Raw genomic sequence first — 19,030 nt, forward strand, 5'->3', positions numbered from 1 at the left:
TGCTGTTACAGAGGATGCAGCAACCGGTGCCGCGTACGAAGTCACCCTGACACGGTGACTGCCCCTGGCCTGTCTCTGATGGCGTAGCCTGCGATCTACTCGAATGGCCGATGATATGGCCTCATCAACTGTCTTGGGCTCGGGTACAGTTAACATTAAGTCGGAAACCTCCTCCGTCAACCCAGACAAAAAATAATCCATTAGGGCGAAGTTATCAAATCTAGAGGTGACTGACCACCTACGGAACTCCGCCGCATAATCCTCGACCGAACCTCTGCCTTGCCGCAAAAGTTTGAGCTTCCGCTCTGAGGACGCAGCAAGGTCAGGGTCGTTGTAGATTATGGCCATGGCCTTAAAGAATTCCTCTACCGAGGTCAGAGCGGTATCGGTAGGAGGCAGGTTATATGCCCAGGACTGGGAGTCCCCAGTCAACAAAGTCTTAATGAAGATGACCCGTTGGGTCTCAGTCCCCGAGGATCGGGGTCTTAACTTGAAATACGACAACACTCTACTCCTGAAATTCCGGAAGTCAGACTTGTGGCCGGAAAATTTATCAGGTACAGGCATACGTATGTCATCACTATGAGGGGATCGCACTGAATCGACTGACGTCTGGAGGGTTTTCACAGAGCCTGATAGAGCATCGATTAACCCTCCTGGATTAACCCTTTCTGTCTGGAATTAGGAGTCAAAAGCGGTACATTGTTTTCAAGAATTTTAGGGCCTCCGATTCAAAAGTTATAACTCACCAAAATAAGTCAGAATAAAAGCATGGTAGACATTTTACATATAAATAAAAGACTGGAACACAAATTTGCAGGAAAAAATAAATTTATCAATAAAATTAAATAGCAAAACTGTACAAATAAGCAGCAGATTATATATATATATATATATATATACAATAATCAGTACAGTATATACAATAATTAGTACAGTATATCCCTAGTACACCTCCCGTGTGTTGTAAATCTTAAAACATGGAACGGGCACAGGCCGACATCACAGTCCGGGCAGTAAAACCGGGTTTCTTTGCGGACTTTCTTCCCCTTGCTATCCGTCTTGCTGCAGCAAACAACACACATTCTTGTTGGTGTCACTTTTTTTGGAGTGGGTGGGATATATTCAGAAAAGTGGCGGCCAGTGAGGCGCTCCAGATTGACCACATATGATGCACGGCGCCCAACTCGCACATCTGATGATGAAGTTGGGTACTTCAGGCATATGGTTTCACACAGTTTCCATATGAAGTCAGCATGTGATCCTGGCCTTTCACTGCGTTGCTTATGCAAGATGAATGCATTCCACAATGCCTGTTCCAGCAGATGACGAAAAAATTTTTTATTGTACTTTTTCTGCTGTTTCCGCACTGCGGGGTAGTATGTCATCGCCTGGTCAGCTCGGTCCACCCCCACCCATTGTATGGTTGTAGTCCAGGATGACTTGCGGCTTGTCCAGGACTTTCCCTCCTCGCGTTCTGGTGGTGACAGAGGATGCATCGTGGACAGTGCTGAGCGCACACACGTCCCTCTTGTCACGCCAGCGGAGTGCCAACATTTTTCCCTTCTGCCAAGCCACAATGTCCCCAGATTTCAGCTTTTGCTTGGCGAAGGCAGTAGGCATTTCTCGCCGGTTAGGACGAACGGTGCCGTAGGCGTCGGTTTTGTTCCTGATAAGAAACTCAAACAGTTCAGGTGAACTATAAAAATTGTCCGTCGTCAAACAATACCCCTTATTCAAAAGTGGCTCCACCAAGGACAGCACGGATGAAGTCGCCAGCCCGTAATTGCTGAATGCAGGGTTGAACTGTGTCCCTTTCCCGGTGTACAGTACGCTGTTCCAGATGTATCCGGTGGCAGACTCGCATAAAGTGTAGGACTTTACTCCAAACCGGGCCCTCTTGGATGCGATATATTGGATCCAGGACAGTCTGCCCTTGAAGGCCATCAAGCTTTCATCCACACTTATGTCCCTCTGGGGTACATAAGTGTTGCGGAAGTTTTCCATGACCAGCTGATGAACCTCCCATATCTTCTTTAGCTTTGGCGCAGGGTGGGTGGACTCATCAAAGGCAGTGTTGTCTGCGAAATGCAGAAATTTCATAATGAGTCCAAAGCGGTACTCTGACATGACCGTGCCAAAGAAGGGGGTGGCGATGACTTTGTTGGTCGACCAGTACCATTTCTGCAGGGGTTTCCCCACCACCCCCTGCAGAATTATCAGTCCAAGGAACCGCCACAAATCCTCCTTGGTAATTGGCTCCCACATCCTGGTCCTGGAAAGGGGCCTTCGTGGAGCAGCAATTTCTTGCGCGGCGTAGCGGTTCGTCTCCACCACGATTTTGTCAATGACAGCGTCACTGAAGAACAGCTGCAGGTAGGCCAGGGGGCAGTGTTCACAAGCAACCTTCAGGCCGGGTTCCCCAGTAAAAGGGAAACGGGGGGGCGGTGGTGGGGCCCGAGTGGTGTTGACTGGGCACCAAACTCGTGCGTCACTGACCTCCGTGTCGCTGGGGATGGAGTCGCTGTCACTCTCGCTGTCGGACGACAGGTTGCCAGGCGCATCACTGTCACTGGAGTCCTCCAGCAACGGCATATCCGGATCGCTGTCCTCTAACTGCATCAGCGCTTCCGCTGTGAGATGCCTTGAAGATGACGCCATAGCAGGTGACAGGCAGGTGGCAGGAGAAGAGCGTAGTAAAAATCCAGGCAGAGGTCGGTACAGGCGGCAGGCAGAGTAGTCAAAATCCAGGCAGTGGTCGGTACACAGAAATCCAAATTGGGCAGAATCAGCAGGCAAAGAGCGTAGGTCAAAGTTCAGGCAGAGGTCGGTACACGGAAATCCAATATCGGTCAGAATCAGCAGGCAAAGAGCGTAGGTCAAAGTTCAGGCAGAGGTCGGTACACGGAAATCCAATCGGGCAAAATCAGCAGGCAAAGAGAGTAGGTCAAAGTTCAGGCAGAGGTCGGTACACAGAAATCCAAAAAATCCAGCAGATCACAAAGATCAAAGCAGATCACAGATCACAGCTCACAGCTCACAGCTCACAGCAGGGATGCAAGTGGCAACAGTGTATTGGATACACATGTAATTCATACATGTGTATCCAATACAATGCACTTTAGGGCCAATGAAAAATCATCTTTTTCAAATTTCCCGCCCACCCCCATGACGTCACGCCGCCCGACGTCACGCTGCTTGCTCTGATTGGCCGCCGGGTCCCCAGGAGCATTCTGGGGCGAGAGGGGGACCCGGAGGCCGGAATTCCGTACAGAAGAAGCGGGGAGAGCCGCAGAAGAAGAGGGGACAGCCGCTGCTGCTGGGGGAGCCAGGCAGGAGTCCCTGGGGAGCGCCGATCGCGCTAGGGACTCCCGCAGAAGAAGAGGGGAGAGACGATTGATGCTGCTGGGGGAGCCAGGCAGGAGTCCCTGGGGAGCGCCGATCGCTCTAGGGACTCCCGCACAGCAGGTATTTGCCGCCTCCGCCAGCCGCCACTACCCCCGATCACATGGCCGCCGGGTCCCCGCTAGATTACAGGGGATCTGGGGATCCCGGCGGCCAAACACACATGCCGCATTGCGGGGGACAGATGCAGGAGTCCCGCTGAGCAGCGCCGATCGGCGCGCGGGACTCCTGCACAGCGCACACAGCTATTTTTAGCTACCCCGACCTGAGCTCGGGATTACCATTAGTTGCATGTATTTCCTACCCCGAGCTCAGGTCGGGGTTACCGCCAGGAGGGTTAAGGCTTTGTGCTGGCCCAGTGCTTGATGAATGTTATCCACCGAAGTGGCAAGCACAGTCAGAGGATCAGCGCGTGATTCCATCGGTTTTGTGGTCTGGCGTTCTGTAACGCTCGGTGAAGCACAGAGAGGTCTGATTACCGGTGATCTGCAGTATCACGGGAAATACAGACGTATACCAGATTATATGTGATCTGCAGTATCACCGATAATCCAATATACTAGCTAACCTCTGGTCACCTGAGTAGAGTGTTGTGATTGGTGCAACAGTAATATAGAGGACAAGCCTCAGTGCAGCAAGGAGCACTGCACAGATTCCTTCCGCAGGTCTGAGCTCTCCAAGACGGGAGGAGTCAGACTGACAGAGGGAAGGGAAGTCCGAAAGTGACACTCAGGCGGGAGTGTCACTAACAGGACGGGGAACCGCCTCCAATCGTGAGGTCGGTTTTTGAGGTCGGACAAGCCAGGTCGTAAACAGACGGACAGATAAGTACAATATCAGTAGGCAAAGGCGGAGTCAAAGTACAGGCAGGGTTCGGCAACGGGGTGTCAGAAATATCGGGGTACAAAATCAGGAGGCAGAGGCGGAGTCAAAGTACAGGCAGGGTTCAGCAACGGGGTATCAGATATAGCGAGGTACAAGGTCAGAGTTCAGGAGGATAGTCGAGGCAGGCAAAGGTCATAACAGATAATCACAATCAAACTAGTACTTAAAGCTATCAACAGAATCTAGCTTAGTGTAGGATTACAGCTCCAGCTGGTCCCGGCACACTAACGGATCTAACTACGGATCTGGGTGCTCCCACATATGTGAACGCAACACCAGACAAGGAGCAAGTGAACAGCCAGCAGTATATATACACATATACTTCTCCAGCTCCACCCCAAGCGCTGGACCAATGGGGAGTGGAGCCAGAGTCAGCTGACCAGCCTGGTCAGCTGACTCATCTTGACAGGCATATCTACTTCCTGAGTGCGCGCACGCGCGTCACTCTAAACTTTGAGGGACTACGAGTCCCAGCCCCAGCAGCCCCGCTCTGCGGAGTCTCCGCAGTGGGGACATGCGCGCCGACCGCCGCTTCCAACGCGGCGGTGACCCGGCGCTCAGCCTGCCTCTCCACGGGGACAGCCGCCTCATGCTGGGAGGAGGCGGCTGCCTCCCCGTGTGTGCGGCCACTGGACGCGGAAAGAGCCGCCGACCGCTGGCTCATGGCGGCGGCTCTTCCGCGTTTTCTCACACACAGCAAGTAGAAAATGTAATTTAAAAACAAAACGTAAGCTTTTTAACAGTGCCATGGAAAGTTGAGAAGGAAGTCATACATTACCTGACATCACTGAGTGAGGAAGAGCAATCTCGCCATGTTGCGCAGTAGTCCAGCACGGCCGTCACAACACACAACAAACAGCTATTTGCGGTGCGTTACACAGTGAGTTTGGTGTGTCAGTGTGAAGCAGTACTCTAATTACACTCCCTGATTGATGTATACACATGCAAGATGTTTTAAAGCACGTTAGGCCTGCAATTTAGCATTCAATGTGATTTCTGCCCTTAAAACGCTGCTTTGCGTCACATGCAGATTTTTCCCAGGGACTTTTGGCATGTATTCCACTCCGCCATGCCCCCTCCAGGTGTTAGACACCTTGAAACATCTTTTCCATCACTTTTGTGGCCAGCATAATTTTTTCTATTTTTCAAAGTTCGTCTCCCCATTGAAGTCTATTGCGCTTCGCGAACTTTCCCGCGAACCGAACCCTCCGCGGAAGTTCGCGAACCCGGTTCGCGAACCTAAAATCAGAGGTTCGGCCCATCTCTATTTGCATTTTGTGAGCACATCTGCAACCAATCTGATTGCATTTTGCGGGCACATCTGCGACCAATCTGATTGCACTTTGTGGGCACATCTGCAACCAATCTGATTGCACTTTGTGGGAACATCTGCGACCAATCTGATTGCATTTTGTGGGAACATCTGCGACCAATCTGATTGCACTTTGTGGGCACATCTGCGATCAATCTGATTGCACTTTGTGGGAACATCTGCGACCAATCTGATTGCATTTTGTGGGAACATCTGCAACCAATCTGATTGCACTTTGTGGGCACATCTGCGACCAATCTGATTGCACTTTGTGGGCACATCTGTGACCAATCTGATTGTACTTTGTGGGCAAATCTGCGGCCAATCTGATTGCATTTTGTGGGAACATCTGCAACCAATCTGATTGCACTTTGTGGGCACATCTGCTGCCAATCTGATTGCACTTTGTGGGAACATCTGCGACCAATCTGATTGCATTTTGTGGGAACATCTGCGACCAATCTGATTGCACTTTGTGGGCACTTATGCGACCAATCTGATTGCACTTTGTGGGCACATCTGCGACCGATCTGATTGCAATTTGTGGGCACATCTGCAGCCAATCTGATTGCATTTTGTGGGCACATCTGCAACCAATCTGATTGCATTTTGCGGGCACATCTGCGACCAATCTGATTGCACTTTGTGGGAACATCTGTGACCAATCTGATTGCACTTTGTGGGCACATCTGCGACCAATCTGATTGCACTTTGTGGGCAAATCTGCGTCCAATCTGATTGCATTTTGTGGGCACATCTGCAACCAATCTGATTGCATTTTGTGGCCACATTTGCAACCAATCTGATTGCGTTTTGTGGACACATCTGCGACCAATATGATTGCATTTTGTGGGAACATCTGCAACATCTTTGGGATGTGATGGAACGGGAACTTCATGCCCTGAAAGTGCATTCCACAAATCTCTATCAAATGCAACATGATTGCTATTTTATAAAAATGACTGACAGGTCAGGGCCCAGGGCAGGGACTGTCAATCAAAAACACAAAAATGGTAACTTGTTTCTAACCCCAAAAAAATGGAATAATTGCATTGCATTCATACACATATATCTAAAAATATATATACATATCACTCACTTACCTCAATAGCAGGTGAAATCCGCTCCTCCAGGTCACTGTCCACTGTCCACACTCCACAACTTCTCATGGACTACCTGTTACGGCAGGGCCCTTATTACACTTTCTCTTACAGGGCTATGGAAACCGTTTTGCCCATGCGATAAAGCGAGGTGCAAAAACAAAATCATGCCTAGCAGAGAATGGTTTTGATCCATCAACCTCTGGGTTATGGGCCCAGCACACTTCTGCTGCACCACTCTGCAGTCTGCTTGCATTTGTAAACAATCTTCAGGCAGGGGTCACACTTGTCTTTCAGTTTCTACAGTTTTCAGAAAACTGAAAGACAAGCGTGACCCCTGCCTTACAGTAGCGAATGTAATTTATAGATAAAACTGACAAATTGCGCAAGATGTCAGTTTTTTTCTGCGCGTGAAATCTACATTCAAGTGTGACCTAGCTCATTGATTAACATGAGTTCCCAGTTGAAAACAGTTTTTCTGTGCAGAAATCGCACACGAAAGCCGACAAGTGTGACCCCTGCTTCAAGCTTAAGAAGGGTACATTAGTTGAAATAGTTGCACTACAATCTATGTTACAGCAAGGCCCTAATGACACTTTCTCTTAAGGGGCTATGGCCGCCATAGCCCCTTAAGAGAAAGTGTCATTAGGGCTTTGCTGTAACATAGATTGTAGTGTAACTATTTCAACTAATGTACCCTTCTTAAACTTGAAGATTGTTTACAAATGCAAACAGACTGCAGAGTGGTGCAGCAGAAGTGTGCTGGGCCCATAACCCAGAGGTTGATGGATCAAAACCATCCTCTGCTAGGCATGATTTCATTTTTGCACCTCGCTTTATCACATGGGCAAAATGGTTTCCATAGCCCTGTAAGAGAAAGTGTAAGAAGGGCCCTGCCGTAACATAGATATTACGGTAGCTAAGACTACTCCTGGGCCTTTCTTGTAGTTGAAGAGATAAGTGAACTGTGACACCACACTTAAAAAAAAAACCAAAAAAACAGCAAACAGAGAAGCTTCCCCATATTGGAGCATTGGATTTGGTAAAGTCTTAAGCCAATGTGTTGTAAGACACAAGTAAGCTTTAGGTTAGCAGGAATGGTTGCATGGCCACCTAGCTTTTCATCCTTCCCAGACCAGCTAGGCTGGCATCAGCCTGTAGTGTCGGCAGTATAGTGGTGAGCATAGCTGCCCTCCAAGCAGTTGACCTGGGTTTGATTCCTGACCAAGGTATGTAAGTGTGCTTTTGACATTCTACAAATCCCTGGAAGACAAGCTTATCTTCCGGAGGAGGAGGAGGAAGGGAAATGCTGTGGTGGGGTGCTATATAAGGAATAACAATCAGACAGGAGCAAGCTAACAAGCCTACAAGAGCCTAACTAAGCCTTCCCTAGCAGAGTCTGTCAGCAGCTGTCCCTTAACTAATTACTGTAGGCAGACAACTGAGTAAAACGGCTGGAGAACCTTGCCTTTTATAAGGGGGGGGGGGCTGCAGGAGTGAGTGTAGTCTGATTGGGGACAATGTGCCTGCTAACTGTGATGTAGAGGGTGAAAGTTGACTCTAATGGAGCATTATGGGGGCGAACCGAACTTCCGGAAAAGTTTGCCTTCGCCGGCAAGCGGGAACCACCCAAAGTTCGCCTGGAACCGTTTGGGCCATCTCTAGTACCAATACACAGGCCGAGTGGCACAGTTTGGTAGACCAGAGAGGCTGAGGCGGTGGTGTGTGACAAGAAGAAGAAGAAAAAGCACTACAGTGCTCTGAGCTCTCCTTCCGTCCATCCGTGGGCAGGCTGTGTCGCTCCGCACGCATGGAGGAAATAGCTTAGCCACAGCAGTCATATGACGCCTGAAGTCTCCCTATGCATCAGTTGAGTTTTAAATGAAACCTGCGATACATCTTTGAGGGGATATACAAGATATTTATTTGAGGGAGTGCTGCCCCCTCTTGCCCCTTCGTAAAGCCGGGCCGGCCCTGGTAGGGAGTGGACCCCCGAACTACCTCTGTACCAAATTGCAGCCCCCGTGTCCCGCTGGTTCTAGAGATAGGTTTCTGTAATCTATGTCTGGAAGCAGCGGGGCACAGATGTACATAGTTACATAGTTACATAGTTATTTTGGTTGAAAAAAAGACATACGTCCATCGAGTTCAACCAGTACAAAGTACAACTCCAGCCCGTCCCCCACATACCCTGTTGATCCAGAGGAAGGCGAAAAAAAACCCACAAGGCATGGTCCAATAGCCCCAAAAGGGAAAAATTCCTTCCTGACTCCAGATGGCAATCAGATAAAATCGCTGGATCAACATCATTATGTAGTTTGGGGGGTTTCCTCCCTACCATGAAAATTTGGGAAGTGTAAGAGGTGTGGAAGCGGAGATATTTGGGGGGATTTATATTTAAGTTCCCACTGAGCATTCGTGGAAGGCAGCTTCAGGGCAGCCTCAATGCTGCCCTCCATGGCAGGCATGCGCAGACATCACTTCCTCATTCTGCTGAGCAGTGAACACAATCGGAAACAGCACAGCTCAGACTCTGCTTCTGCAGATGTGCCTTCTAATGCGTGTTATGTCGTAAAACATTCCCTGAAAATGCTTTTCCATAGCAATAGGGATTGACCTATGTTTCAGTTATTGAGTTTTACTATTGCACGTGCCTAGTTCACCTGTGTGTTCACTTTTGATAAAGACTTTGCAGAGTTTAGTCTATCAGCTTAAAATTTAACAGCGCATTCCTTTTACTGAGAATTACAGGATAAAGCATATTGATTTTGCTACTTAGGAACCAGTGTTAGCAGAGGTTGAATCAGAACTTGGTACAGATAGGCAAATTCAGAAAGCTAATAGCCTGACAGCTTGCTTTTCCTCTGACCACTAATCTTGGTTTTTGTAGAGCAAAACACTGGCAAGTCAGTCTTATGATCATGTCTCTAGTGTTGAAGGAAACGTTCATGTACATGTCTCAGTTACTCCATAGTTCCCAACTGTCCCTCTTTTGGAGGGACAGTCCCTCTTTGGGAGCCCTGTCCCTCTGTCCCTCTTTCCTCCTCATTTGTCCCTCTTATAGGACTTTGACCCTCTTTCTATGTAAATATATATATTTCTCTACTAAAAATGTGCTTGATTGATTCTGAACTTTATTCCCATCCTTTAACCTCCCTGGCGGTAAGCCCGTGCTGAGCATGGGCTATGCCGCGCAGGAGGATTTCTCAGGCCCTGCTGGGCCATTTTGCATAATTTTTTTTTCGGTACCTGCAGCTAGCAATTGCTAGCTGCGTGTACTGCCCGATCGCAGCCGCTCCGCGCCGATTCGTCGCTACCCGCCAGGCCGCCCCCCCCCGACCCCATTCGCTGCCTGGCCAATCAGTGCCAGGCAGCGCTGAGGGGTGGATCGGGACTCCCTTTGACGTCACAACATCGATGACGTCCGTGATGTCATCCCGCCCATCGCCATGGTGACGGGGAAAGCCCTAATGGAAATCCCGTTCAGAACGGGATTTCCGGACGGGCTTAATCACCGGAGTCGATTGGAGAGAGTGGGGGGATGCCGCTGCACAGCGGCTGTCATGTAGCTAGCGCTAGGCCAGCTACATGATTTTAAAAAAATCATAATTAAAAAAATAGTGCTGTGCTGCTCCCCGGCGGTGTTAATTGACCGCCAGGGAGGTTAAAGCAGAATATAACCCTGCATTTCAACTTTGCTCTAAAACATTATTTACAGCATATTATATGCAACCAGCATTTTTTTTTTTACTAGACCAGCATTGGAAGGGTTACACACAGAGCTTTAAAGTTCCGTGGAGAGAAATGCAGACGCATCCGAAGTTTAGATAGATACATTTAAGTAAACACAATGTAACAAGTACGGAATGTGACACACACTCTGACTGTGCAGGAGCTCCCGGACACAGAGAGAGAGTGAGTCACATTCCTCACTTGTTACATTGTGTTTACTTAAATGTATCTATCTAAACTTCAGATGCGTCTGCATTTCTCTCCACGGAACTTTAAAGCTCTGTGTGTAACCCTTTCAATGCTGGTCTAGTAAAAAAAAAAATTCTGGTTGCATATAATATGCTGTAAATAATGTTTTAGAGTAAAGTTGAAATGCAGGGTTATATTCCGCTTTAAATTGATAGATTACTAATTTGTAAAATGTTAATATCATGGGAAATGAACGTGGATAGAAAGGGCCAATTGTAAACCAACATATTTTTCTTTATGGTATGCATGACTAGGGGTGTGACAAGGGCGTGATCAGGGGTGTGGCATGGGCGTGGCTTAAGTGTCCCTTTTTCTCATCTCAAAAAGTTGGGAGGTATGATTACTCATATGCGAACAAGTTCTTGTAATGATCCGCTCAGCTGCATGCGCAGGCAGGCAGCTTTTTGACCACTGTTCAGGTCTGCATTCTGCAGGTCTCTGGAAGAGAGACCTGTTGTCAGTTTTGCAGCTTGCTGCTGCTGGGGAATTTGCATACGTTGGTCATGCAAATTTCCTAGCCACATCCTCTGGAGGTTTGTACTATAAATACCATGTGATATCACAGACCTGGGCTGGTCATAAGGGTTAGTCCTGTGAAACACTCCTGGAGTGTCAGCCTTGCTCATTGTTTAAAGATTAGCTTAGAGTAATTCCTGGGACTGCACTAGGCAGGTTCCCTAGTGCAGTAAGGATTGCATATCTGTTTGTTTGTCTGTTGCGATTGTCCTGTCCCAGCGGTGGTCGACAGGAAATCGTTCTGTGTGCCTGGGTGCTAACCGGATTGCTACTGGTAGCCCCTTCTGATCTGTTTTTCCTGGATCGCACTCGCCTTGCGCTAGTGCTGTGGATCCTTCTGGTCTTCAACTCTCTTGCTGTACTTGGATCGCACTTGCTCTGGCGGAATGAGCAGTGGATCCAGCTCGCTCTGTTTCTATACTTGGATCGCACTCGCTCTGGCGGAAAGAGCAGTGGATCGTATCTCTCACTTATTCCTGTTTTCGTGTATCTGTCTTGTCTGCTACGAACGCTTGCTGGAGGCTCGGTGAGGTAACCGTTAAGCAAGCGCTCGCGTCCTCTGTTCCATGTTAGTCTGTCGGTGGTTAGTTAGGCGTGCTTGTCTCTGTTGTGCTTAACACGCGGAGACCGCGCAGAAAACACGTTCGCTGTTGCGAATGAGTGCGGTGTTCGTGTTTAGTTAGCGTTTGTTATTTTCCTTATCTTCTCATTGTATGATTTGCTATGCCTTTGCTACTCTCGTGCTCTGCCTTGCTGTAGCCTTGTGTCACCTCTGGCAATCGTCTCTCTCGCGATTGCGTTCCTACTTCATATCTGCTGTTGTGTATGCACCGTCGTGAGTTGGCGACTAGTTTGGTGCACACACATACAATCTGTCCCTTTGCTCAATCTCATTCGCAATAGCTTCTCAGGCGATTGCGTTCTCACTCAGTTTCCTTTGTTGTGTGTCCACCGTCGCAGGTTGGCGACTAGATTGGTGCACACACATACATTCCTCCTCTGTGCTTATTCTGTCTTGTGTCGCTGTTAGCAATCGCCATCTCCTGCGATTGCCTTCTTACCTTATCTTCATGGTTGTGTGTTCATCGTCGCAGGGTGGCGACTAGATTGGTGGACACGCATACCCTCTGTCACTTTGCTCTCTCTCTTTCAGGGCTATCTTGCCCTGCGTTTCTTCCCTTCGTACAATTCCTGTCTGGCGTCTGTGGCAGGGCAGAGGAGCTGTTCCTCTGCACTCCACAGCTCCACCTGTCGACAGGAATTTCCCTCTACAGGTGCATTGCACCTTTTGCTGGGTTCCCTCAAATCATACGCTTGTGGAGGATTTCCGCAGTCTCAGCGCACGTCTTGTGCGCTGATCACGGAGAGAATTCCACAATCGTTACAGTTCTGTTATAAGAGTTCTGAATGAATCGGATCAAAACACAAATTCCAAGCACAGTGGATCGGATCGCATCTGCACAATGCCCTCCATGGTACAGAATCTCACACACTGCTGAAGGAGTACAGATTACACGGTCACGGATGTGCAGTAGCAAAATCTCGGGCAGCTTAACATTACTGCATCTGCGCATGTGTGAAACAACGATGCAAGAAGTCACGTGATTTTGCTACTGCACATGGGCAGCAGTGTAATCTGTAGGGCAGTGTGATCAGACAAAACACCTGAACTTAAAGGAGTCATCAGGGGGTTTTAAGAACAATAAGTGCTACTTACCCGGGGCTCCGTCCAGCTCAAAGCTCCCAGCATGTCCCTTGCTGCAGCACCGCGGTGAGCCGTTCATCTGTGAAGCTTCCCGGTCCCCGACGATGACAGGTCGGCCTGTACTGTGCCTGCTATCAATCACCGCCATGTGGACCGGAGTGTACTGTGCAGGTGCAGAACTACTGCGCAGTATGCTCCGAACTACGTGGCGGTGATTGACAATGCCGCTCACGCAGGCGCAGTACAGGCCGACCTACAGGTGGGCCTGACGTCATTGCCGGGGGCCGGGAAGCTTCACAGGCGAACGGCTCACTGCGGAGCTGCAACGAGGGACATGCTGGGAGCTCGGGGCTGGACGAAGCCCCGGGTAAGTAGCACTTATTGTTCTTAAAACACCCTGATGACTCCTGTAAGACTATTGATGGCTGAGAACATTGATATCAATGCGTAGGGAGAAGGAATGTGAAAAATTTCACCTCCCTGCCTCCCTGAATGTTCCTCAACTGAGGTGTGTGTGTGGGTGGGTGGGGGAGGGGGGGAAGGCGAACCCCATAGCAGTTGCTATGCCTTCTATGGTTATCCCTATGCCACTGCACTTGGTAAAGACAATCTGGATTTCAAGGCAGTGCATCAGGACAACTATATACATGCTAGATTCACAGCAGAGACAGGCCCGACCAATCAAAAACACTCCACTGTATGGCATGCATGAAAAAAGGGCTTGGCTTGATAATGAAATGGTGCAGGTGGATAAAGAAATCTGATAACGATAACCATAGTTGTCAAACTTGGTTAACAATAAATACCATTGTAATTACAGACAGAAAATAATAATAAAAACACATTAATGTTAAAAATCGTTATGTAATTCAAAAACACATCATAACCCAATCCTACTCTCACACAGAACCCTCCCCTGGTGGTGCCTAACCCTAACCACCCCCCTGGTGGTGCCTAACCCTAACCACCTCCCTGGTGGTTCCTAACCCTAACCACCCCCCCCCCCGGTGTTGCCTAAAACTAACTGCCGTCTGGGTGGTGACTAAAACTAACCATCCCCCCTTTGGTGTTGCCTAACCCTAACCACTCCTTCTGCAGAAACACCCTTTTATACATAGAAATGATAATATCTTTGATAACGTAAAATCTGTACATATAAACAAAATAATATGACAAAAACTATAACGTTGCAAGCTTCTAAAACTATAACTACTTCAAAAACTATAATGTTCTAATGTTGTTAACGATATTTTTCGCAGCACCCTTTTTTCTGCTTTTTTCGCCATATTAACGATAATTGCATTAAAGTCTGTGGCGGCGCCCTTTTCATCCACCCTCGTCCTCCGCCCTTTTTTCCTGCTACCACTGTATGTACCAACCTTTCGAGTGGGTTGAAAATATCATTAAAAGGCTTTTTGTAACGATCGGTAGCAACATAGATGTCTGATTGTGTGATCTGCAGAATCACCAATAATACAGACACTATACCTGATTATATGGTGATCTGCAGAATCACCAATAATGCAAGTATAGCTAACAGGATAATGCAATAGTGTATAGTGCTTGGTGCAACAGTAACAGAGTAGAATAACTAGGCCTCACCAGAGGAGCTGGTGGGCACTATTAGAACACAGTATCGGATAGATAGATATAGTTACTGACTGGTTTGGCAGAACCTCACCAGAGAAGCTGGTGGGTACTATTAGAACACGGTTACTGACTAGTTTGGCAGAACCTCACCAGAGGAGCTGGTGGGTACTGTTAGAACACAGTTACTGACTAGTTTGGCAGAACCTCACCAGAGGAGCTGGTGGGTACTGTTAGAACACAGTAACTGACTAGTCTGGCAGACCCTCACCAGAGGAGCTGGTAGGAACTTTTAGAACACCTCACCAGTGGCAAGGGCCCACTGGTAAGTAGAGAGGTCAGACAGGCTGGGTTCGGCAACTGAGAGACAGATACAGTACAGAATCAGTAAGCAAGAGAGTAGTAAGTATTCAGGCAGTGTTTCAGCAACTAGATCAGATGGGCAGAGATACAGAATCAATAAGCAAGAGCAGAGTCAGAGATAGCCAGAGTCATACACAGAGTATCAAATATACAGTAATAACAATAATCCTAGTCTTGTGTGAAATCCCTGGTTTCCTCCCAGATCAAAGCACACCGGATACTAGTCTAAGGTCTGAGCGCTAACACGTATGTATTCGCAACCACAGACAGGTTGCGAGTGAGCAGAGAAGGCTTAAGAAGCAGAGGAGACTTCACAGCCACGTCCACAATTAAACAACCAATCCAGAGTGACGTCAGCCGACCAGCGGGTCAGCTGACGCGCCTCCTCCCAGCATAAAGGTCCTGTCTACGCGCGCAGCCGCGCGATAAAGCAACCCTCTGTGTAAATGACAATTCCGTCCTCGGCGTGCTAGACGCCGACGGAACGGAAAACACCTCTGAACAGGGACCCGAGGTGGCTGCGGAGACACCCGGTGTGGCCGCAGCCGCAGATGTTACACTTTTCCTAGCTTACTCGTTTACTTAGCCATTTCAGCAGCCTACTCAGTTGTTCTTCTTGTTTTATCTGGTGTACAGGTATTGATACATTTTATGTTATCCTACTGTTTTCAGTGCATACTATATATTAAGGTGGCTACACACCATACCATTTTTTAAATATCTGTTCAATTTAAGAATTGCAATAAATTTTTCTGACTGATTGTAACATTTCAAAAATATGACCAATGTACCACACACCTATGTTCAATTTTTCCCCAATTAGGCTAAAAATGATTGGAAACTCTGAGAAAATTGCTTGGGTGTGTATATTAATAAATTGACAATCTAACACACACCATACAATCTTTAGAGAAATTGAAGAAAAATATCTGGCATTCCAGATAGAAATTAAAAAAAATGGGAAATCCGATCAGATTTTTCAATCGAATGAAAAGAAAGCTTTCCATTTTTTCGGGAGATCTGATTGTTTTTATCGGATTGCTGTAAAATCGGATCATTTTATTGTATCGTGTGTGGCCACCTTTAGTCTGAATGAAGTGATTATTTACGTTCATTTGGTAACATTTAATTTAAAGAGCAGTAGGAAGACAGTATTTGACCCACCATAAGTCTCATGAGTACAAACTAATAAAATCAAAGTGGACAAAGTAAATAAAAGTTTAAACGCCAGTAAATGCACTTTTAAAGTCACCACATTGAGATAATTAAAGAAAGAACATGAAAGCAGCCTCCAAAGAGTTGGCCACCAGTTGTCTATTTGTTGCATTGGCTAGCAGCTACATTGAATTTGTCCATGCTTGCCTTAGCAATGAAGCTTCATTTTTTTTTCTGTTTGTGTGTCCCTGTTCTTCTTTAGCTGTCCCTTGACCAGCTCATACTGGATCACCCTATGTACTCAAAAGATGAAGACATAAATGAGGGTTGGATTCCTGATGTTGCTGTTGATGGTTCTCCATGGAGAAAAGGTCCATCTCTCAGTTTGCAACAAGGTCTGAAGGTTGATAACAATGACAACATGTGTCAACTAAATATCACCAAAGGCTATGAAGAGCTCCAGAGAATTCTAATTAATGCAGGACTTCCAGAAACAGAAGAAAGGACTAAACAACCACGTACAGGTAAAAAATGCTAGAGATGCAATTTGCAATGCATGATGAGACAAACTCGCTCAGCAGCATCAAACAGCGCTTATGTACAAGTAATGCTCTCTACTGCCTAAATATCCATGCAGAGTGTGGAATATAAGTATGTGATAAACGTTAAATGATCACTATGCTCAGAAATCACCAGACTTAGATTGAAAGTTAGGCAAGGTATTAAAAAAAAAAAAAGAAAATCCTTCCATTAGCTTCGTGCACCTCAATTTGACTAGTGAGATCTAGCAGCAATAGGTTTTAATTCTAGACATGTTAAAATGTATTTTCGCTTTCTGTTTAAAAACAAAAAAAGTCCTCAGCATATAATACCTACTGGGTTCAAGTGTTTAATCAAATAATCAAACTGTGTTATTGTAGTCATACACTCTCAACACATAATCTTGATTGTACATATTTATAAACTTCATGCAGTGTAATGGCCAACAGATTAAAAATACTTTGAAAATATGTTAAAACGATTGTTTTAATAATCACTTACTGTATACTAAATTGCATCATTCTGCATTTGGAATTACAAGCTACACTCTGTATTTTAACCTATAAAACAAGCAGAGCTAATAATTCTTTGAACTTCCCTGCAGCAAAATGTTATCTAAATCTGTCTCTAACTGTTTCTTTCATGTACAAGTGCTCCAGAAAAAAGCTTTGTAGCCAATCAAAGTTTGGTCAGAGAGCTCAGAGAAACTCTTTTGCATATATAACAACTGAAGTTTCTTAACTCTTCCTGTACTGGAAACAATATGAGACACACTTATTTGCTACTTATGCTCAATTTCTTAACTGTACTAAACATACCTGTACAATTCATTATATCATAAGTTTATTTTCACTTCAGTGTCACCTTAAAGGGACTACGAGCAGTAAAAATAATCGAAATTGGTACTTACCTGGGGCTTTCACTAGCCCACCGTAGGTTGGGAGGTCCCCCGGCATTTTCCTGGCTCCTCTCCCGGTCCCTCCGCCGCATACCGCACCGGGGACACCCGCGCCAGGTGTCTGGCTCCCACTTCCTGAACGGGGAAACTCTTCGTCATAACGCCGGCCGCTGCGTGTCATCACGGTGGCCGGCGTGACAGCACTGCGCATGCGCAGTTTAATTGCGCATGCGCAGCACTGTCACGCCGGCTGCCGTGATGACACGCAGCGGCCGGCATTATGACGAAGAGTGTCCCCATTCAGGAAGTGGGAGCCCGACACCCGGCACGGGTTTTGCCAGTGCGGTATGCGGCGGAGGGACCGGGAGAGGAGCCAGGAGGACGCCGGGGACCTCCCGACCTACGGTGTGCTGGAGAAAGGCCCAGGTAAGTACCAATTTTGATTATTTTTACTGCTCAGGGTCCCTTTAAGATGGCCACTAATGATCCAATCTTTTTCCTCCAATCTTACCATTTCTATGTCATATAAGAGACTGCCTAAATTATCCATTCAATATATTCATATATTCACTCAGTTTATTATTCTACTACATAGATTTGGTAAGATTGGATGAAAAAGATTGGACCATTAGCGGCGACCATTACACAGATAAACCAGTGATTACCCTGGTGTTTTCTCAAGTCACTGCTCAGTAGTTTTACATGTTTGATTATGAAAGTTGCTTTGTGTTGCTTTTAACTGCAAGTAATTTCTCAAGTTATCTTATAAGAACAGCCAGCATCCCTGCAGGATCTTCAGATGAGTTGATTTCGGCATATGACCAGTCGGATACTGAAAATGCCCCTCATAGGTCGCAATGTGAAGTTGCGGCTATGTAAGCCAAATTGCCTCATTTGTTCATAGTAAAGCCAATAATTGTTACTTGGCTTCTGAATAGTAGACCCTTCTCATAAGAATCCAAGAAACTATGGCCACACCTTTTTTCTACTCTTGGATAGAATGAGGAGGTGCCAAATCTCTGCTGTTGCTACCAGCATCCCTGTTTGGAATAGCACATATCATTTCCTGAGGCTTTTTTGCATGTACAGAATAGATACAGTTTTTTCAAGAGCTGTTACTGTTAGAAGGAATTACCCACACATCAGAAGTAAATCCATTTTTTTCTGAAAAGGCAATCTCTTTAATTAATCACCAAGATAAATGTCAAATATTATTCCAGCTTATTTGCTTTGTATTTCTGTGCATCGAAAAACAACTATTATATCAAAGCATCTTGCTAATCATTAAATTAGTTGAGGTGTTTAAAATAAGGGGGAAAAATGTAGGCATAAAAAAGAAGAGAACAAATCACATGCTTGAAAAAAAGTGTAATTTGTATCAGATGTGTAATTTGAGCAAGGATCCCGACATCTCCATTTATTTGGAATCAAGCTTTTACCAGCTATAAACAATTGGGGAACCAACAATCTCTTATAACTATTAATAGAATTCAACGTATCATGCAATAACACTATAGATGGATCCCAAGGAAAACAAGTGGGCAAATAAAATACATAGGTTTTAATTATGGTAGCATGTATTC

General features: G+C 46.5%; 1 protein-coding gene across 2 annotated transcripts in view; it reads left to right on the forward strand.

Moving 5' to 3' along the window:
• The window catches only part of CARNS1 (carnosine synthase 1), a 535,833-nt gene that overhangs the window by 217,480 nt on the left and 299,323 nt on the right, over window positions 1–19,030 (forward strand). For both annotated transcript variants that reach the window (XM_068255247.1, XM_068255246.1), the window contains one exon: window positions 16,272–16,533. In XM_068255247.1, the coding sequence (XP_068111348.1) occupies window positions 16,272–16,533 (262 nt within the window). The remainder of the gene's footprint in view (window positions 1–16,271; window positions 16,534–19,030) is intronic.

The sequence above is a fragment of the Hyperolius riggenbachi genome, chromosome 10 (genome assembly GCF_040937935.1).
Source record: "Hyperolius riggenbachi isolate aHypRig1 chromosome 10, aHypRig1.pri, whole genome shotgun sequence".
Lineage (NCBI taxonomy): Eukaryota > Metazoa > Chordata > Amphibia > Anura > Hyperoliidae > Hyperolius > Hyperolius riggenbachi.